Genomic DNA, 23,236 nt, shown 5'->3' with positions numbered 1-23,236 from the left:
TTTATATGTTGGTCAGTTTGGCTGAACTGTTTCCCTCCCTTTTTTTTGCAATATTATTCAGTGTTGCACAGTTTCAGACCCAATGCCTCTGCCGAGAAATGGGTAGGGTGCCTTCTTACATCTCTTCTTTGGCACCAAGTTTGGTCACTATGATTTTATAGTATTCAGTGTTGGTTGTATTGTTAGCATTGTTATTTTCATTTACATTGTTGCAATCATTTTATTTATTGTTTTTCTGATTCTTCTTACTTCACTATGTAGCAGTTCAGGTAAAATTTTCCATTCTCTGTATTCATCATGTTAATAATTCATTAACAGTAATATTTCATTATATTTATGTAAAACAATTTGTTTAGCCATTACCAAATGATAGATATCTCCTTTTTTCCAGTTCTTTTCTACCATTAATATTTTTGATAAAAAATATTTATATATATATGTATATATATAGTTTTTAAATTTTTCTTTTTTCACGGACCTCTTGGTCTAGCAGTGATATTTCTGAACCAAAGAGTATGGTCATTTTAGTGTTAGTGGCATAATTTTTTTTAATGCATATGTCGTTCTCCCTCTCCTTTTTATTTTATTTACTTATTTATTTATTTTTAGGCAATTGGGGTTAAGTGACTTGCCCAGGGTCACACAGCTAGTAAATGTCAAGTGTTTGGTCTAGAGGCCAGATTTGAACTCAGGTCCTCCTGACTTCAGGGCTGGTGCTCTATCCACTGCACCACCTAGCTGCCCCTTTACTGATATAATTTAAATACCTTCAAAGTATGATGTAGCCTCATCATTGACATGGGAGTGACTCTGGGCTCCCAAAGATTAGACCAGCAGAGCACATGCTCTAGCTTGTCCTCCCAAGGCAGGAAGAATTCAAATATGAAGCCAGGAAGAAAGAAAACAAGCATTTTTTTAAAGCACCTACTATGTGCCAGGACTTGTACTAAGCACTTTACTTACTATTATCTCATGTGATCCTCACAACGGCCCTGCATTATTATTGCCAGTTTACAGTTGAGGAAACTGAGGCAACCAGCATAAGTGACTTGCCCAATGTCATGCAACTAGTAAATGTCTGAAGCAGAATTTGAATTTCTTGTTCAAGTCTTCCTAACTCCAGGCCCAGATCTCTATCCATGGAGCTGCTTAGCTACCAGAAATTCCAAGAAGGAGAGAGTGCTAAATTCCAAAGAGAAATTCTATATACATCCCTGGAATAAGACTATAGTTAGCTGGAGATAACTATGTAAAAAAGAGAACAAGATTCTTATTTAGGTGCTCACAGGCTCATTGCTTTAGAGCTGGAGAAGGCCATCAGAGGTCATCCAGGGCAACCCCTCATTTGACAAATCAGGAAACAAAGACCCAGACAAGTTAAGTGAACTGCCCAAGGTCATACAAGTAATAGGATTAGAATTTGAACTCAGAACTTCTGACTCCAAACCCCACATGATTTCCACTATGCAGAAGAGTTGAAGTTTTTGAATGTTTGGTAACCAATCAGTCAACCCAGTTATTTTATGATCCTTCCCCAGGGACAGATTGTGTGTCTTCTCTCCAAGGACTAGTCTACCTAAGTGCAGGGAGCAGGGTTATCCACAATCTTACTGTGGTGGTAATTATTTTTTTAAATTAATTTTTCAACCATAGAAACTAGCGAAATATAGAGGGTGTATTCTACCTTCCATACCAGTAAAATAACTAGTCTTTCAAAGTACAAAAGTGGGGTATAGTCTGGTATGGTTTTTTGTTTTAGTTCGGTTTGGTTTTGCTTTGAAGGAGGTTTACATATCGAAGACAACAAAAGCGGAAAATTTGCATCAAGTAAATGTAAATTGATCAACAGATACCAGGGGGATCTACTCTGTAAATTACAATTAGTCCAAGAAATGCTTATCATAAAGCTGAGCCAGAAATTCTTTTACCCCTAACCAGTTAATTGCCTGGATTAAATTTGTGGAAGTCTCAACAAAATTTCTAAGAAAAAAGCTTCAGCCAGTTGCATGATTTCCTTTCAAAACAAAATGGCTGTACTAGAGCCAAGAGAAAATACCTTTGAACTCTGATGACAAATTCTATGACTAACTAGTCACGGCAGTCAGTCTAGTCCTCAGTTTCTTCTTCCATGAAACAGGAAGGTTGGATTCAATGATTTGTTGCTATTCAGTGGTTTCAATCACATCCAACTCTTCATGTTGCCATTTGGGGTTTTCTTGGCACCTACATTGATGTGCCATTTCCTTCTCCAGCTCATTTACAAATGAGGAAACTGAGACAAACCGGGTTAAGTGACTTGCCCAGGGTGATACAGCTAGCAGGTGTCTGAGGCCAGATTTGAACTCAAGCCTTCCTGACAACAAGCCCGGCACTCTATTCACTGTGCCACCTAGCTGCCCACTGGACTTAATGATATCTAAAATCATTTCCAGGGCCAATATTCCATAACTCTATAATATACTGGCATCACATAACATTTTTACAAGTAATCATAGCTACTACCATATTTTGCAGACAGTTTGGAGAAAAGGAGCAATATTAACTTGTATTCTTGGCAGAAACAAGTGAATGATTTAGTATATATACATACATTAACTATATGTGTGTGCATAATAGTTTATAAGACATAAACATCATTACTTCTTATCTTCACAGCAACACTAGAAGGTAGGTACTATTATTATCGCCATTTTACAGATGAGAAACCTTAGTCAGACAATGGTTAAGTGACTCGCCTATTAGTTAAATGTCTGAGGATGGATTTGAACTCATATCTTCCTGCCTCCAGATCCAAGGCTGTATCAACCACATCAACCAGCTGTCTGCTAAAACAATAAGCCAAGTCCACTGTACCACCTAGCTGCTTATATCAGATTGGTCAAATTGTGGGAGAGGATTACATATATTTTCATGACTATAAAGAGGCATATATATCTTTTCTCCTCGAACATAATGAGCAATTAGTAAATGTTTGCTGAACCCAACAAGCTATGTATCCAATGACCAAAACTAACAGGAGAAGATCTTCCAAAGCTATGCACTGTCTTGTCTTCACTGGTATTGTCATTTGTCTTCCTATTTTGTGGCATTTTAATTTACTCCATTGAAAAAGCTGCAGAATAAAGAATTTCAAAAACCTTCAGCATTTTCATACTAGGATAAACATCTTTACGCTAGTCTCTTTTCCAATATTTTAAAAATGAAATACAATACTTTGAAGATAACTGTAACACATGCCAGTTTTTTCTTAGAATTACACCCAAGGCATAGCATAAAATTACATTACCTGGCAAAGGCAGTTGAACCAATATACCACTAACTCTTGAGTCCATATTTAGTTGCTCAGTTATGTCCAAAAGTTCTTCCTGAGAAACATCTTTAGGTTTCAGAATGACTTCACTACCAATGCCTACAAGAAAACATATAGGAGTCAGACAATAACCATTCAAGTATTCATTAGAAGTGCCTGGGACAGTGGGTCAATTTCAATGCTGCCTGCCAAGAATGTTTGAGACTGGATTTGAACTCAGGTCTTCCTAACTCCAGGCACAGCTCTCTACCCACTGTACCACCTAGCAGCATTGAGGCTGAGGCTAGTAGATGGCTTGAGCTCAGGGGTTCTGAGCTGCAGTGAGCTAGGTCAATTGGATGACTGCACTAAGTCCAGTATTAATATAAGTTCTCTCAAGCAAGGGGAGCATCTGACTGCTTAACAAGAGTTGAACCAACTCAAACCAGAAACAAAAAAGGTCGAAGTTCTCATAATGATCAAGAGTAAGAATGGTCCTGTGAATGGCCAGTACACTTCCAGCCCTGTGGAGAAATAGACAAATAAAAATGGTTTGTCCTTTCTAGGTAGCTCGGCTGCCCCCTGCTCCTAACATCTCACCATATTGATGTCAGACTTATTGTGGACACCCAATCGTCTTAACCCACCGTAGCGCAGAACTCCCAAGCTCAAGCTATCCATTAACCTCAGACTCCTTGGTAGTGGAAATTATAGCAACCACCACACCTCACATGCTTCTCTTTTTAATCCTAAATCATATTTTTCACCATTTTCCATCATCACCTGAGCCCTCATGTTTGTTGAAATGACTAAATACCAAGGCATAGGTTTGACTTGATTTAGAGATGCTTACGAAGGTCATCATAGAATCTCTCACTCCTTTTTCATCTTCTGAAATAGTGGTGACATGTATACTGCAATTACCTTAATTGTGGTCTATTCCCTTGTAACCATATTGAGTATGCTAAGGAAAGATGACCAAATTTCCTATGAAATCATGTCTCTTATTGCCCTTGAATCCCAATGAAACCAATTCTGCCAATTCCTTTCTTTCCAACCGTCAGACACGCTTCGATTTATTTATGTCTCTTCAATTCATTTTCCTTTGTCCTTGCGTCATGGGAAAGTGAGTTTCTCTCTGATTAGAAACATTTAAGCTGGACTTAAATGACCACTTGTTAGTGATGCAGCAGATGGGAAGTGTTCTAGATAACCCTTGCTGTTCTAGGTCCCTTCCAACTTTAATATTCTATAGTCCTTAGATACGTAACTAGAGACATCAAGGCAGCAGAATGTGTCAGTCACACTAAAGCACACAAGGCAATGCTTTTTAATCAAAGAAAATTATTAATTAAGTAAAACTAATGTAGAAAAAGAAAAAAAAACTTTGATTTTTTTCTGACTTGTCTCTTACATTCTTTTCCAGCAATGAGGTACCAAGTCATGTATTAATAACTCTGTGATTTTAAATGGCTGAAGATCCTTTAAAAATGAAATCTGTAAGAAGGCCCTGCATGTGAAATGCTTAATAGATAGGTGTTCACATGAAATGCTTACTTACCTACAGCTGTAGCAGCTTTTATCTTATTTCTCACATAGGTATGGCTCGCTGGGTTGTCTCCTACTAAAATGATACTGAGATGAGGTTTCCTGTTCCCAAGGGACACCCATGATTCTACCTCATGACATATTTCTTTACAGATCTGTCTGGCCATTTCAGTTCCTGAGATAACAGTGGCCTCACATCTATAAAAAAACAAGCAAGCAAACAAAAACAGGCAATTAAAAAGACAACATTGATGATCAATCAACAGGCATTTATTTATTAAGCACCAACTGTATGATGAACAAAGTCTACAGGCCAAAGGGATAATGAATATCCATCATCCAGGGCATGGTTAACACCTGTGAATGGCTAGAAAAATTAGAGGAGAGAAGAAGGAGATAAGAGTATAGATTGAGAGTAGGAAAGGGTCTGTTCCAGAAAGCATCTATTTCAATCTATTCATTTTACAGATAAGGAAACTGAGGCCCTGAGAACTGAAGTGATTTTTCCCAGGTCATGCAAGCAGCAAACAGCAGAGCCAGGAATGGGAGCCAGGACTCCTGACTCAAAAACCCAGTATTCTTTCGGTGATATGATAATAACATTGGGCAGAAGAGGTAAGGCCTGAATTGGGAAGATAATGAGCATAAGAAAATGGCTAGGCCAAGTTGATGCCATGGTGTCTGCAGACCCCCAAGATCCAAAGGGACTGTCAGAACCCTCCTTTATCAGACCAAAGAGTTAGGTTGTGAAGTCTGTACTAGGTCGGGGAATTAATGCAGAAGTTGACCTTAGAAATCTCAAGCCACCATTTCTGGGCAATCACCTACTACCAAGTTGCATTCGTCCCACTCCTGTGCTGAGGGAAATCTGTGGTGAAAGCTAATGTTATCTCCACTGAGCTAGATACATCCAACTAATGTTGCATCATAGCTGTGTCCACCTATAGTCATGGATGACCAAGTGTAGTCCTGAACAGGCTCCTGTGGTCTACTTTAGGGCTGAAATGGCAGAAATACAGCCTTTCCCATCAAGACTTCCCAGGAGGAATGTATTGTGGTACTCTTTTGGAAATAGTCATTATTGGGAGGATAGGCAACTAAACCCACATAGAGGTCCCAAATTTGCTGCTGATAGCTTAATTCTAACATCTCTTGTTGAGGTTTAATGGATGCAAACATTATGGTCTACAAAAGGGCTAGCTTAGCAGTACTAGATTTCAAACTATATCATAAAGTGGCAATCATTAAAATAACCTGGTACTGGCTAAGAAATAGAGTGGTGGTGGATCAGTGGAATAGATTAGGTACACTATATGCAGTAGTAAATGACCATAGTAATCTAGCATTTGATAAAGCCAAAGATCCAAGTTTTGGGGACAAGAACTTACTATTTAACAAAACTTTCTGGGAAACTGGAAAGCAGTTTGGTAGAAACTAGGCACAGACCAACATCTCACACTGTATACTAAGATAAGGTCAAAAGGGGTATATGATTTAGACATAAAGACATACAATAAGCAAATTAGGGGAGCAAAGAAAATTTTACTTGCCAGATCTGTGGATAAGGGAAGATTCTATGACCAAAGAAGTGATAGAGAGGATGATGGGAGGTAAAATTAATAATTTTGATTACGTGAAATTAAAGTTTTTGCACAAACAGAACCAAGGCAGTCAAAATTAGAAAGAAAGAGAGAAGGAAACTTCAGGGGAGGGATTTTAAAAGCAAGTTTCTCTGATAAAGGCTTTATTTCTCAAATATATTTCTTGAATATGAGGAGTCAACTGTATAAAAATGAGAGTTATTCCCCAATTGATAAATGGTTAAAGGATATAAATAGGCAGTTTTCAGAAGAATAAATCAAAGCTCTAGGACAACCCTGAGGTGCACCTCCCCCATATCAGTCTGGCTAACATGATATGAAAGGAAAATGACAAACGCTGGAGAGGATATAGAAAAACTGGGACACTAATTCGCTGTTGGTAGAATTGTGAACAGGTCCAACCATTCTGGAGAACAATATGGAACTTTCCCCAAAGGGCTATAAAATTCTGTATAGCCTTTAACCCAGTCATACCACTACCAGGTCCATCCCAAAGAGACCAAAGAAAAAAGGAAAAGGTCCTAAATGTACAAAAATCTTTATTGCAGTTCTCTTTGTGGTGGCAAAGAATAGGAAATTGAGGGGGCGCTCATCAATTGAGGAATGGCTGAACAAATTGTGGTATGTGATTGTGATGTAATACTATTGTGTAAGAAATGATGAACAGGATGGTTTCAGAAAAACCTGGGAAGACTTATAGGAACTGAAGCAAAGTGAAGTCAGCAAAACCAGGAGAATAATATACACAACAGTAATATTGTAATGATGACCTACCCTGAAAGACTTAGCTGCTCTAATCAATACAATGATGCAAGATAACTCCAAAGGACTCACAATAAATAAAATTCTATTTACCTCCAGAGAGATAACTGATGAACTCTGAGTAAAAATTGAAGATTTTTTAAAAATTTTCCTCATTTTTCTTGCTTATTTTTTGCAACATAGCTAATATGAAAATATTTTGCATGATTTCCCATGTATAATTGATATATTGCTTGGCTTCTTAATTGGTCAGAGAGGGGATAGAGGGAGGAAGAAAATTTGGAGCTCAATTTTTTTAAAAATCATGTTAATTGTTTATTCAGAATGTAAGTTGCTTAAAAGACAAAAATAAGCCATGGAGGACTTTGCGTTAGCTCAGTGACTCAATAGACTACTTTAAAAGTTGATTGGGGGGCAGCTAGGTGGTGCCGTGGATAGAACACTGACCCTGGAATCAGAAGGACAAATCTGGCCTCAGACACTTGCTACTTATAAGCTGTGTGACCCTGGGCAAGTCGCTTAACCCCAACTGCTTCACCAAAAAAAAAAAAGTCGATTGGATTTTGCTTTAAACTGGTAAATATATGTATGTATGTATACACATATATGTATATATATATATATATATATATATATATATTTACAATATGTTCGTGCCATTAATTTGTTATATTTGCCAAAAGAGTTTTCTGTAATGACAACAAATATACAATATCAGTATCACTTTTAAAAGTTTTCATGTTATTTCAATGACAAGCAAACTTTAATAAAATAGAACTGAATGTGAAAAAACACTGTTAAAAAAACAATTTTTAAGAGAAAATAATAGGGGCAGCTAGGTGGAATAGTAGATAGAGCTCTGGCCTTGGACTCAGGAGGACCTGAGTTCAAATCCACTCTCAGACACATGACACTTACTAGCTGTGTGACCTTGGGCAAGTCACTTAACTCTGATTGCCTCACTAAAAAGCAAAAAAAAAAATAAGAATAAATAAATAAAAGGGCTAGTTTGTAAGAAGAATGATGTCTGATTCCAAATTCGGATTTATTTCTTTAATGACAGTACATCCGCCCTCTAAATATAATGCCTGGGAATGTAGGAGACAGCGAAGAGGAACCTATTGAAAAATCCTGCCCTGCAGACCTAGCACTGATTAATTTATCAGCCGATTTGAAGTTGTTCTCAGGTTTTTTTGTCTGTAGGAACAAAGGAGGAGAGCTGTGTTTCTCAAGATGGTACCTTTTGCCTCAAATATGGCTTTGGCTGAAGGCAATTCATCCTCCTTGACTGCAAATAAAGAGAAGCAAGAGAATGAATCTAGGCAAAGGAGGAGTCTAGGAAGAGAAAGAAGATTTAGATTCAAGGAGGAGAAATAAGTCGGTGACAAACGAAGCTTCAGTGGCTCTCTACTGCTTCTAGAATAAAAAAACAAATCCTGTTTGGTGTTTAAGCCCCACACAATTTGGCTTCTACATACCTTTCCAGACTGATATAACGCACTCTATGTTTCAGACAAATTGGCCTACACGTTGACCCCAGTATGTAATATTCCATCCCATGTCTTCATGTCTTTAAAAATTAATCAACTAAATTTTCAACCAATGAAAATACACTGTCTCTCCCTCCTATCTACCTCTACCCCCCCGAAAGTAACACACACACACACACACACACACACACACACACACACACACACACAGACATCAGGGAAGAAAAAAAAGAAAAAACATGCTACATGATAGCTTCATTATATATTTAAAAGGAATGGCAAGTTGTACACAATAGATTTGCAGTTTCATGTACTGTCATCTTTCCCCCCTATGTTTCTGCTATGTTATAGAAATGCTTATTTTATTTCTTAAGTTCAGAATAAAATAAACATTTTTTTAAAAAGTCAAGCAAAACAAATTCCCACATTGGCCACATACGTGTGTTTGTTTGTATATTTACATACCCGTCTGCACACTATCTTGTCTTTGCACAAAGCCTAACACAGTATCTGGCACATAGCAGATACTTAAGAAATGTTTTCTGAATTGTTGAATGGAAGCTAAGGAGAAGTTAAGGTCAGGAAAAGTTGTGTATACAAGGGAAGGTGCTAATTTGGCTATAAGTTCTTCTTAAGATGAGAAAATCTAAAGTTGAAGGCCCACAAAGGGACTTTAATATAGCCATTTGCCAAAGAAGTTACAAGCAGAGTGGTAAAAGGAATTTTGCCCAAAGGACGTGGCTGAGGGATAATTATAAGAATAAATGTCAAATTTTACATTTGGGTTCAAAAAATCAAATGCCCAATTATAAGAAGAGGAGTTTGCCTAAGGGAGCAGTTCACCTAAAAAGATCTGGAAGTTTCATTGAGACTGAAATTTCAATATGAGTCAACGGTGTGATGTTAACCCAAAAAGCTAATTCAATAATTAGGCTACATTACAAGCGTCCAGATTTACAAGGCTATAACTCCATGGTCCTCTGCCCTGGTTAGACCACATCTGAAATAGTATTTTAATTTTGGGGCACCACATTTTAGGAGGTATGTGGATAATCTAGAGAGTGTCTAGGAGGGCAACCAAGACAGTGAAGGGCCCTGAGATCATGGCATAGAAGGATTGGTTGAAGGACTGGGGGTGTTTAGTTTAAAGAAGAGAATTCTTAGGGGTAACATGGTAGTGGTCTTCAAATATCTGAATGGCTGACACCTGAGATACTAGTTCTGTTTGGACTCAGAAGGCAGAACTAGAAAGAGGTATCATGGTAAACTATACAGAGCATTGGCTTTGGAGTAAGCAAATCTGGGTTCAAATTTTCTCTCTGTCATTTACCATCTATGTAATCCTAAGCAAGTCACTCCATCACCCTGAGTCTCAGCTTCCTCCTCTATAAAGAGAGGGGTTGGGACTACAGTTATCCCTGCCACATCATGAGGATTAGGGGCATAGCACCTCTGCAATCTGGAAAAACCATGTAAAATTCTTTGGTCCTCCTTTCGTACCAGAGAAGAAGTATGAATTATTGTGGTATTAAGAGATAAAATATATTGATATTACACAATACCACACATATATTTTATGCATTTCTGAGTTCTGAAACTTTTTCTGTGTCATCTTCCGGGCTTTATGTGTTGTCTATGGCTTCTGCAAAACTCCCCCCAAAATCCCATTTAATTTCTTATGCCTACCCACAATATATAGAAATTGTGATGGAAAGTTGTGGTATGGAAAGGATGACTGCACATGGTGTCTGAAGTACCTTCTAGTTATTAATCTATGATCTATGAACAAGGAACACAATGGACAAAGAAGCAAGTTTGGGTTCTAAACAAACTTAGGAAGATTTCTAATCAGGAGAATCAGCCACAAATGGAACACGCTGCTTCCAGAGGAGGCTAGGTGGCACTGTAGTGCACAGAGCACAAGGCCTGGAGTCAGGAAAACTCATCTTCCTGAGTTCAAATCTGGCCTCAGACATTTACCAGCTGTGTGACTCTGACTGGGCAAGTCATTTAACCCTGTTTGCCTCGGTTTCCTCATCTGTTAAATGAGCTGGAGAAGGAAACGGCAAACCACTCTAATATCTTTGCCAAGAAAAACCCCAAATGGGGTCACGAAGAGTCAACTATGACTGAAAATAACTGAACAACAAGAGGTAATGGAACAAGGTGGTGCAATGGTTAGAGTATTAGATCTGGAGTCCGGAAGACCTGAGTTCAAATTTAGTTTCAGACATTTAGTAGCTGTGGGACCCTGGGCAAATCATTTAACCTCTGTTTGCCTCAGTTTCCTCCACCATAAAATGGAGAAAATAACAGCAGCCACCTGCAGGGTTGTTTATGGGGATCACATGAGATAATAGTTGTAAAGCAGTTAGAATATCTGACATACAGTAAGTGTTGTATAAATGTCAGTGATTATTGTCACTATTAGTGGGTAATAATACCCAGCTCATTAGATATCTTTGAGCAAAGTCTGGATGACCGTTCATCATGTCAAACTAGGCATTCCTTTTGTTGCCCCGAGAATCAAACAAATATTTATTAAGCATCTCTTATGTAAAGAACACCAAGGTAGACACTGAGGAAAGATAAGAAGTTTAACACAACCCCGAGGGAGCTTACATCTAGTGTGGGTGTAGCAACACAAATAACCACACAAAACATAGAGTGTCCCAAAAATCTTAGTGCTGCTTCCAGCTTCTGCGCATACCCTCTACAGTAACACTTCCATTCAAGTCTTTTCTATTCCAAGTAATTTTTTTTAAACAGCTGCCATTCCTATCACCTCATCATGTAATTAACAATAGTAATTCAGTCAACAAGTTCATCCTTTTAATGACCAGGCAGCTCCCCAAATACAGCACATGAGAAGTAGCCATTTCATTAAGAAAATACTTAAGAACAGGGTAATTCCCTAGAGGTATTGAGTTAATTCACCACTGACTTATGCTAAACTATAGGCTGTCCTTATCTTTATTATTTTATATCCTTACAATAATAGCTAACATTTACAAAATATCTGGCAGATGGATGGCATATTGGATACAGTGCCATGACTGGAGTCAGGAAGACTCATCTTCCTGAGTTCAAATCTGGCCTCAGACACTTACCAGCTGTGTGACTCTGGGCAAGTCACTTCACCCTGTTTGCCTCAGTTCCTCATCTGTAAAATGAGCTGGAGAAGGAAATGGCAAACCGCTCCAGTAGCTTTGCCAAGAAAACCCCAAATGAGTCGCAAAGAATCACATACGACTGCAGCAATTCAACAACAACAAAATATAGGAGAGGCTTCAAATAGAAGGAGGCATGAACTGGGCATTGAAGGAAGCTAAAGCTTCATAAGGTAGAAGGGAGAAGGGAATAGATACCAAAAAATGGGGCGCAGCCTATGCAAATACACAGTGATGGGAGCTAGAATGTCACGGAGAGGAATTCTGGGCTGGGTCTGACTCAGAACAGTCCCCAGTAGGTTAGGTTTGATACTAGAACAAAATGAAACACTTGTAGGTCATTAACACAAGGAGATTTACATACCCACTGTGGGAGAAGGCTCTTCAACTACGGGAGGCACTGAAGACACCTTGAATTGATTCAGCCAAGGGAAGCTCCCATTGAAATCCATTAGTGAACACCCCCCTGAAACTTGTTATGCTGCTTTCTACTCAGAAGATGAGGAACTACTGTCAAAGGCATGAGCTTTTCATCTCCTGAGCCAACCAGGTCTCGAGTAATGTTTTAATACAACGCCTTTTAAAGAAAAATTAGACAGACTTGCATGGGGGGAAAGGTTAAGATAGCATTCCTATAACAAGGAGAAACAAATGGGCCAGCCAGGCTGGAATACATTATGTGTGAAGGAGAGTAACATAAAATAAATCTAGAAAGACTGGAGCCAGTCAGTCAATAAACATTTAGTCAGAACTTACTGTGCACCAAGAACTATGCTAACATCATTCTATGGGGATACAAAGAAAGGCAAAAACAGTCTTTGAACTCCAGGAGCTCACAGAGGAAAGGGAGAGTGTGGGTTAGAATCTGAGTAAGGAAGGTCCCTTGTCGAAGGTGTGATTTGGACTGAATCTTGAAGGAAATCAGGGAAGCCAGTGAACAGAGATGAGGAAAGAAAGAATTCTACAAATGGGTGACATATGGAAAGTGTAAGAAGACTAGAAAGATAGGAAAAGGCCAGATTCTAAAAGGTCTTTAAAAGAAGAGGATTTTATATTTGATCCAGGAGGTAATAGCTACTGGAATTTATTGGGTAGGAGGGTTCCAACAGAAGCAGAGAGTACTCCCACCCCTGTTTCCCAGAAACAAGTATTAGTTTTTCCCAAGAAGTGACAAAGCTGTCCCCAAGCCCTCATTAGCCCCTGCCTCTCTTGCCACAGTTTTCTAGTAACCTACAGGCATAAAAAAGTTCCAGTCACGTAGAGTTGGGGCCCCTCCAACTTGAAGGATGTTTAAAGAACATTCAAATCACCATACTCTGTCCAACAGTACATTTCCATAAGGAGACAAGGGTGGGGTGGAGGGGAGGGACAGCAGATCTACAGAAGCTAATTTTTCTTGCATATCCAAGTCATAATTTGGGTAAGTAAACCTCCTTTTGTTAACTGTTCAATGAGTTACAAGCAACTCATTTCATCCATAAAATAAAAAGGTTCCTACAACAAGCCTGCCCCTAACAAGAGGTGACATGGTCAGTTCTGAGTTTAAGGAAGATCACTTTGCCAGCCAAGTGGACGATGGACTGGAGTGGGAAGAGACTTGAGGCAGGGAGAACCAGAAACATGCTATTGGAAAAGTCTAGGCATGAAGAAAGCCTAGAATGGCAGCTATAGTAGTGGAGAGAAGGGGACGTGTATGAGAGATATTGTAAGGTAAAAAAAAAAATAAGGCTTGGCAAAAGATGGGATATGAGTGGTTAGTGTGAGTGAAGAGTTAAGGATAACACCTCAGAAGATTTTGAGCTTTTGTGAGTAGGAGGATGAAGATACACTCAACAGAAATAGGGAAGGTGGGAAAAAGGAGTTTGGTGGTAAAGATAATCTGAACATGTTGATTTTGAGATGTCTATTGGAAATCAAGTTCAAGATGTCCAATAAGCAGTTGGAGATGTGAGACTAGAGGTCAGCAGAGGTTAAGACTGAATAAACAGATTTGAGCATTATCTGCATAGAGAGGATCATTGAACCCCCTGGAGATGATGATAGAGGCAAGGAGTCCCTGGAAGGGTAGTAACAAGGGGTATAGTAATACTGGAGGGTAGCAGGTTAGTAACAAGATCAGATTGATGTTTTAGCACTATCAATTCGGTAGCTATGGAGAGGACAGATTGGAGAAGGGAGAGAAGGGATTCCAATTAGGGAGCTCATATTCCAGTAGACCAGGTAAGAAGTGAGGAGGGCCTAAACTAAGGTGTTCATCTCTAGATTATTGAATAGCCTACTAATTCGTCTCCTTGCCTCAAGTCTCTCCCCTCTCCAGTCCATCCTCCCTTCTCACTGTTGCAAAAGTAATTTTCATTAAGTGTAAATACCACCATGTGACTCCTCTACTGAAACAACTCCAGTAGCTTCCAAGTAATGTTTGGCTCAAATATACCTTGTTTAGCTATTAAAGCCCTTTACAAATTAGCCCCAGGCTCTCCTGTACTCGCTGGACATTGCTCCCTCTTCCACACTCTGCAATCCTGCCAAACTGTTGTTCTCTCTGTTCTTCCCACACAACACTCCTATCTTCCATCTCTGTGGCTTTGCACACCCTGTCTGTCCCACCAGCCCAGAATTCAGCCCCCATTTCCTTCACAGAGGCCCTCTCTACCTCTAAGACTCAGCTCAAGCACCTCTTCTTTCTGCATGAAGCCTTCCCTGATCCCTAACCTTTGCTTAACTATTTTGCATATACTTCTAATTGTTAAATTTATATTTTTTCTGTTTGTATTTTGTATGCACTTACCTCACCCATTAGAAAATAAGCTACTATATGAAAAGCCCTGTGCTAAGCACAGGAGATACAAAGAAGGGCCAAAACACACATACGTACAAACACATACACATATACAGGTATACATATACACATAAACACATACATACACATACATACCCATATACACATACATATACACATGCACATAACCACATATATACACATTCCCTTTTCTCAGGATGCTCACCAACAATTATCTATGGAAAGCTAAATAAAGATAAATTTAAAAGGTAAATACAAAGATTGCACCAGATTTCTACAACTGGTCTTTATCCCCTTGGGATATCCTTTGAAATCTATTGCCAGGTATAGGGAAATCAGTCAAAATCAATCCTCTCCTTCTGTATTCAGGTCATCAGTGTGATCTGCATTGTACAGACTGTTTTTAAGTTGGTATGCAGCCTAGCTGCTCACTTTTATAGACAGCTGAGGCATCCCACTGGTCCTTCTCAATAAATGATGTTAGATCTTAGCCAGCTGGCACATCTATGAGCTATACCTTTCCATAAGGTTTCCTTGCTCATCACTTCGGCACTAACTGTGCAAAGAATGACAAAAAGTCAAGACTGAAATGCATTTTAATTAACTTTGAACTTAAGTGATCCCATCTTAGTTTTAATAAATCATAGGACTGATGTAGTGTGCTGAGTAGTCTGTCTGAACAGATGTTTCTTTCTAGACTTAATTGCCTCTGGGATCCATGACAATAAGAATTGTGTGTGTATGTGTCTGTATATGTTTTGACCTTTCTTTGCATCCCCAGTGCTTATATTTTTGAGGTGTGTGTGTTGTTACTTCTTTATATCTGCCTTGCTTAGCACAGTGCCTGGCACATAGCGGGCACCGAACAAATGCTTACTGACTTGACTTGCCTCTATCCCCTACATTCTGTTTTCATTGTTTGTACCATGTCTGCACCTGTATCTTCTTAAAGCAGATGTTTCTTAATTAGGTTGTTGTTTTTCTGTACCACTATGCATCCCTGTAATTAGTGTGGCCAATTACAACTGAGTAAGCATTTCCTTTATTACTTCTCTGTATAAAAGAAGCTGTATAGGAAAAAAAATGAGTCTATATTCAAAGATAGGATCTCCATGCACCTCTCTTGCATCACAAGTGACAGAAATTGTTCATTAATAATGACAAATGAAAGAATTTAAGTGTTATGCAAGAAGAGATTGATTCTTTCTTTGTACCTGTGTCCTAGCACCTAGGACAGTGCCTGGCATGTATATAGTAGGCCTATGGTAAGTATTGGTTGATTGATGAAGGGTAAAATGTATGCCATTTTTCTGTGTGCATCCCCGTAACCAACAAGGTGCCTGGTCCATAGCTCTTGATAAATGCTCACTGGCACTTACGGCTTGCTCATTGATCAGGTGAAATCAATTGCAGCAGAGGTAAGCAGTAAAACAAAGACACTTATTTTTATGCAATATTCTTTCTTCTAAAAGGATCAGCTCAGAAGGCTAGATGGTCTGTTTTTAAGCAGGCTGTGAGGTTGATGCCCAGCACAGAATCAGACACTGCTAGGCAGTCAGACAGTGAGGGATTGTCATCAACATCAGGGAAGTCTAGATGATGATGTCAGGGGCCAAGCTAGAAAGAAGGACTTGGGTCTGGGGGTTATTTTCCAACAAAATTGACATGAACAGATCACAAGAGGTGCTGCTCGCTGACCTCCTGGCAATCCTATTTCTGTTTGTTTCATTTACATGCTTGGCCTTTAAGCAAATAAAATTATATCAAAATAATCAGAAATTAAATGTGCTGCTGAGTTCCTAGAGTAGAGTAGCTGCTTTATTTTCTGGCTAATGTTTTATTTTTGTTTCCAAGCAAATCAAAAATCGGTCCCCTAAAATACACTTAGAAACTAATGCAGAGAATCTTTGTGTGCTAATCAGTTTCTGGCCCATTGCTCTGCATGTAACTCACTTGCTTTTATGCCTATCTTACTTGTAGATGTTCTAAAATTAAACTCATTTTAGGGCTTTATGACCAATACAAGGTAAAAAAAAAATGTCACTACATTCATTAGCAGTTCCCTGGAGGCCCTATTTATGCAGAGTTTAATGCTTTGTAGCCTCAGGCAAATCAAAATATTTTTAACTTAATCTACTACTGCGATTTTAACAGGAAAGTGCAAGCTCAGCATCACTAAATTTGAAATAAAATGACTCCAGATGCCCTCTGTGAGGCAATACTTTGCTGTTGTTGTTTTCTAATTTAAAAATGCACTGGCTCAAAGCAGTTTTCTTTAGTGCACCACCACTGAATGGTCTAAATAGGACATTTATAATTTCGCCAGAAGACACATATTATTCTAAAACAATTAGCTAGATTCTTGCAGGTTGTAAGACGCTTTCTTCAAAGCACAGAAAGCTGAATTTACCTTTTCAGGCCTGAAAGGTAAAACATAATAACCCTCAAAATAATAGCAGCTCTGGTACATAAGAACTAATGCTGACTTACGATTGAGGAGAATGAATGAATGAAAAAGCATTTATTAAGTGATTTTTAATACTAATTAATTGGAGCAGCTAGGTGGCCTGGAGTCAGGAAGACTCATCTTCCTGAGTTCAAGTCTGGCCTCAGACACTTTCTAGCTGTGTGACCCTGGGCAAGTCACTTCACCCTTGGTTTCCTCATCTGTAAAATGAGCTGGGGAAGGAAATGGCAAACCACTCCAGTATCTTTGCCAAGGAAAACCCCAAATGGAGTTATGAAGAGTCAGACATGACTGAACATGTGCGTATCACTATACCAGGAACCGGAGTTATAAATAGCAAAGCAAGACAGCCCCAGCATTCAGAGAGCTAATATTCTAATAGGGGAAAACAACATTGATGAGGGCACAGCTGCAGGGCAGGTGGAAAGGACCAGTGGTCCTCACAGTATGTTAATGTGTCTTCAGTATCACTGCCATATCTGTTTCTAAGATTGAACCACTTGAGAGTGAGCATTAAAACTTTATTTTCAAATTCTTCAGTAGCTAGAGCTGCTGAGGGACCTCTACCCGTGTTGTCACCAACATCAGGGAAGTGTGGGTGATGACTTCAAGGGCCAAGCTAGAAATAGGGACTGGGGCATGGGGGTTGTTGCTATCTCTGAGGGTCTCGGGCTCAGGGTCCTGAGCCATGTCCTCTGATGTTTGAGAGGAGATGGTAGTGGTTTTGACTGGTCTGGTCCATGTCGTATCCTGTCTTTTCTTCTAGGCATCTCACTTGCTGTATTGATGGTGCTTGGTCAGCAGATGATGGTGGCACTGGTGGGGACGCAAGCCTCTTCCACAGGGTTGCTCCCTCAAACAATGGCAGTAGAGGTTGGTTTGAAATCAATGTTGGTAGATTGGTATGCACTGGAGGGGCATAGTTAGATGGCACAGTGGATAGAATGCTGGGCTTGGAATTAGGAAGACTCATTTTCATGAATTGAAATCTGGCCTTAGACACTTACTAGCTGTGTGCCCCTGGGCAAGTCACTCAATTCTATTTACCTCAATTCTTCATCTGTCAAATGAGCTGGAGAAGAAAATGGCCAACCACTCCAGTATCTTTGCCAAGAAAACCCCAGATGGAGTCACGAAGAGTTCAACAGGACTGAAATGACTCAGCATCAACAATGGATAATGTATTGGAGCTCAGACGACAAAACTGACTCAAGTATAAAGAAATTAGCATTTAATTCTCAAGTAAGCTTTTTATAAATCACAGGCAGAGACCACTCAGTTGAGAATCAAGACCTTTTTTCAAGCCCAAGCTCTGCTGCTAATTAGCTGGGAAACCTTGGGCCAATCAGAAATGCTCTGGTATTCAGGGTTTTTTTTTTCATCTGGGAAAAATGAGGTTAAATTAAAGGATCTCTGAGATTTTTTCCAGCTCAAAGGTTCTAAGGTCTAATAATGGTAGCTTGAAAAAGAAGAGGGAATAGCAATTGGATATGAAAATCAGTGATTGTTTTTGTCTGCCTGGCAAGAGAATTGTTAAGACTTATTTGAAAAATAAAGGGAATGACGTGTCAGATGTAGAATAATTACAGCTGAATGCACAGGACAGAGAGAGAGAGAGGGAGAGGGGGAGAGAGAGAGAGAGAGAGAGAGAGAGAGAGAGAGAGAGAGAGAGAGAGAGAGAGAGAGAGAGAGAGAGAGAGAGAGGAGGGAGGGAGGGAGGGAGGGAGGGAGGGAGGGAGAGGAGACTGACAGGGTAAAATCCTCATGAATCCACAAAAGAAAACTCAAATCTTTAAAGAGCTCACTCAGTGCTCCTCCCAGATCAGCCTCAACAGAGTGTGCTGCAGAAATAAAAGCTGACTGATAGACTTGAGTCTGGGAATAATCTTGCCATTCCTCTTCAAGGACTCTACCCTGATCCAACAATATTGAGAAAGGAAGGAGGGGATGAAATGTGTTACATTATAGGAGGGCCCAGACCCTCAAGGCTGCGCCCAGAAGACTCTCCCTATACTCCAACCACCCTGCAAAAAGCAGCAGATGCTGATTTGGATCCAAAGAAGAAAAGAAAGAGAGCTATTAGAGAAAGTGGAATGGCGGGTCAACCTGCTTGGAAACACTACTCCTGAATAAAACAGGATTGAAACCAGCAGGGACTAGCCAGGTACTCAGGTCAGGGACACAGGCCGGGGATCCCTATGACTCTTAATGGCAGGGAGGCTGAGGCAGCCTGACATCCAACCCTCTGGCATATATATCCATCACATCATTGGATTATCATTTTAGAATTGGTAGAAATCTTGGAGACCATCCAGTCTCACTCCTTATTTTACATATAGGGAAACTGAGGTTAAAAGAGATTTAGTGGCTTGCCTAAGATCACACTAGATAAGGACAAATCAGAAAAAAATTAAATTCAATAACCCAGTGTATGATAAAGCCAAGAACACCAATAACACAGTGAAGGAGCCTACATTTGATAAGAAGTGCTGGAAAAAGAAAGCAATTTGACAATAAGCAGGTTTAAACCAAGATCTCACACCACCTTCAGCAAGCTTAAAATGGATAGCCCATGACCAGAATATTAAAAGGTTATCACAGGTCATCACAGGCTCTGGTAGTCTTTTTTCTTTCTATTTGCAAATCAGGTTTAAATAGACTTGTCACTATGTATGATGGTAAAGTATTTCTTTCTTGTTTTCCCCACTTTATTCAGAAAGCAGGCAGGAGGTATATATATGCATGTTTGTATCATTTATGTGTTGTAACAGTACACATGTATGTATATATTAATAATAATATACATGTAATAGTATATTATAGGCAGGGGGTATATGTGTATATATGTGTGTGCATACATATAGGTATATACATCTATACATGCATATGCATATAATATAAATCAATGCAATGTATGTATAATACATATACATGTGCATATATGATGTACATATAATGCAATATATACATTATTATACATATGTACATATAATAGTATATTATAGGCAGGTAGTATACATGGATGTGTGAGAATATATATGTATGCATACATATACACAAGGCATATATTATGTATCATAATATTACATAGTTATATGACATATATAAGCATATACTTATATAATATATGCACATGTGTTTATATGTGTATTGAAATTTATGGCATATATGTATACCTCTGTAACATACTATTATTACATGTATATTACACACATGTATATGTTATATATACATAGGCATATATGACACATTGGTATATATGTATATACACATACAATTTTTTATATATATATATATATATATATGAACATACATATATACCTATGCAAATATGTGTATACCTCTTGCTTGTTATCTATCTCTATCTACGTACATACACACTCATATGTGTGTAACCATATCCATAACAACTGAGAAGTTTCTTCAGCCTCCCTACTCCATGTGGTACCAGAGACAAAATAAATCCTGATTCAAGAGTTATGATGATGCTCTGGACCCAGCTTCACCAGCACAAGCACCTTCTGGTAGCAGTGCAGGATCTGAGCAAAGCCACCGAGGTTCTGTTGGTGATTAATGCTACTCATTTGTGAAGGAGCTGGCTGGAATTACAATAGCTAACATTTCTACAGTGTTTTAAAACTGGCAAAGCACTCTGCATGTGTTAACTTATTTGATCCTCACAATAATCCTGGGAAGGAAGTCCTATTATTATCCTATAGCCTGAGGTTGAGCAAGGTTGAGTGATTTGCCCAGGGTCACATGATGAGTGTCTGAGGCCAGATTTGAACTCAGGAAGAGTCTTCCTGATTCCAGGCCTACTGCTCTGTGCACTATGGCACCACCTACTTGCCCCTAGAAAATAGTAGACCAGTAATAAATGATTCATAATTATTTGAATATTTTCCATGTGAATACCCCACCCCCAGGTCTAAATCATTTGTGTGAAAAACATTTGTTAAGTGCCTACCAAATGAAGATCATAATGAAAGGGCCAGAGGGAGATTTGAAGTTTGGATAAGAAAAATTCTGGTTCTCATAGACTGTAAAATTTAGGTGGAACAAGACAATATAAACAGCCATATCACTGCTAATTAAGGAGTAAAACATGTGAAGTGTGCTTATAAGATGTATATTCAAAACAAGTGAGCTAACCAAACCCATAATCTCTGAGTTCCATGAGAAACTTCTATGGATTGCTTGAAAATCTGTAGTGGTGATGATGGGAGACATAGCCTTAAGTATCTGCCTTTCTGCTGGGCCACCTTCTTAAACCACCTGGACCTCAGATCTCAGGTTAAGGATATATTGGGAACTAACACAATAGAGTCATACTTATATGAAATACCTACTCCTTATTCTCCACCTCAGACACCGTTTGAGAAACAGAAATGCAGATTTTTATGAGAATGTCAAAACAACCCAAGACTCAAGACTCAAGGCTGATATGACATTCACTGTTTGTTCAAGACATCCCACCTACCAATCAAATCTTTCAGAGTGTCTTTTTTCCTACCTTATTTAATTAATAGCTTAATCATAAGTCTTATAATACTAGCTTATCTCTAGCCAATTTCTCTTTTAAGCAGGGAAGAGTATATTTTGGAAATCTTGAATGAAAGTACACTATCTGCCTCTGTTATTTCAAGATTGCAGAAATTAAACATGGAGAGTAATCTGGAGGACTATCTTCAATACTTAAAAAATGACAATAAGAAAACAGAAGTATAACTAGGTAATTAATAGGACACTTGATAGATCTCAGTAGCATGAGATAGTTAGACTCTAGGAAAACGGAAAGAATAGTGTTTGCCAACAAGGAAAGGAAAAGATACAATTTAAGAAAACGGATCCTGGCAAACCTTCAGCTATGAGGAGGGTAACTGGTAACAAGCATTTAAGTGTCTACAATATGCCAGACACTGTGCTAAGCTCTTTACGAATATTGGTTCAACTGCTTCTCACAACCACTGGGTGAGGCAAATGTTATTCTAATCCCCATTTTACCATTGAGGAAACTGAAGCAGATGGGGATTAAAGTGACTTGCCCAAGGTCACAGAGCTAGTGAATGTTTGAGGCTGGATTTGAATTGAGGTCTTCCTGACTTCAGGCTGTACAACTTGGTATCTGTGTTGAAATTGGCCTCTGTAAATCCAATTAGAACAATGATTTAAATATTCTAAAGGGGGGTAATGATCTCAGATAGATTGTTATAACTATTTTGGTAAGTTGTTTTTTTCTTTTCTTTTTTTCCTTTTTCATTCTTTTTTCTTTTATCCTTTGTTATAAGGTTAGCTCACAGAGTAGGGGAATGGGGAAGGATATTCTAAAATGAAAATGATATAGAAAAAGATGTTAATCAAAAACAGATAAGAAAGATAGATGATGTAGAGATAGAGAGAGAAGATTTGCTGGCCCCTGAAATGTGGATTCTCCTACTGTTAGTCTGATAGAAAAAGAAGCATTGCCAATTCAATTTAAGTAAAAATGCTAAAAAAAAGATTTAAATAATTTTTAAAAGTTATAGGCAGGTTGACAAAATTGAGGCAAATAATAGAAAAAAATGAACATTAAGACACAGTTACATGTTAGAAAAGTAATCTTTCCCTGAGGACTGTCGTTTGCCTCCCTTTGTGTCCTGAACACTCAGCACAATGCCTGACACATACTAAGTGCTTAATAAATGTTTATTGATTGAGTGATTATCTTACAGACCTGCTTAAACTACGAAAGTTATTTGACTACTATGACCCCACAGTTTAGGTCCTCACAACAACACTGGGAGGTAGAAGATGTTATCATCCCCATATTTACAGATGAGGAACTGAGACAGACAGAAGTTAAATGACTTGTCCAGGGTCAAGAGCTAGTAAGGCTCTGACTCAGGATTCTAATTTACACCTTCCTGACTCCAAGTCTGATGATCTGTCCATTATATAGATGGAAGAACTTGATTTATTTCTTGAATGTTAAATGCCCCGATTTCTTGAAGACATAACAAAGACTTCATTTTCCCATGATAATGGTTAATAGAAACTATTAGTATAACTCTGAATTTAAGGACAATGCCACTTATAAAAATAAATGGCATCATCAAGGATTTTGGCCTTA

General features: G+C 38.7%; 1 protein-coding gene across 4 annotated transcripts in view; it reads right to left on the bottom strand.

Moving 5' to 3' along the window:
- Positions 1–23,236, bottom strand: part of MTHFD2L (methylenetetrahydrofolate dehydrogenase (NADP+ dependent) 2 like) — a 117,419-nt gene that overhangs the window by 85,519 nt on the left and 8,664 nt on the right. For all 4 annotated transcript variants that reach the window (XM_020988475.2, XM_020988477.2, XM_020988478.2 and 1 more), the window contains exons 2-3: positions 4,851–5,035; positions 3,287–3,409 (exon numbers count right to left, since the gene is read on the bottom strand). In XM_020988475.2, coding sequence (XP_020844134.1) covers positions 3,287–3,409; positions 4,851–5,035 — 308 coding nt within the window. The remainder of the gene's footprint in view (positions 1–3,286; positions 3,410–4,850; positions 5,036–23,236) is intronic.

This window comes from Phascolarctos cinereus, unplaced genomic scaffold (genome assembly GCF_003287225.1).
Source record: "Phascolarctos cinereus isolate Bilbo 61053 unplaced genomic scaffold, phaCin_HiC Scaffold_9;HRSCAF=440, whole genome shotgun sequence".
Lineage (NCBI taxonomy): Eukaryota > Metazoa > Chordata > Mammalia > Diprotodontia > Phascolarctidae > Phascolarctos > Phascolarctos cinereus.
This window is presented reverse-complemented; position numbering and strand designations above follow the sequence as displayed.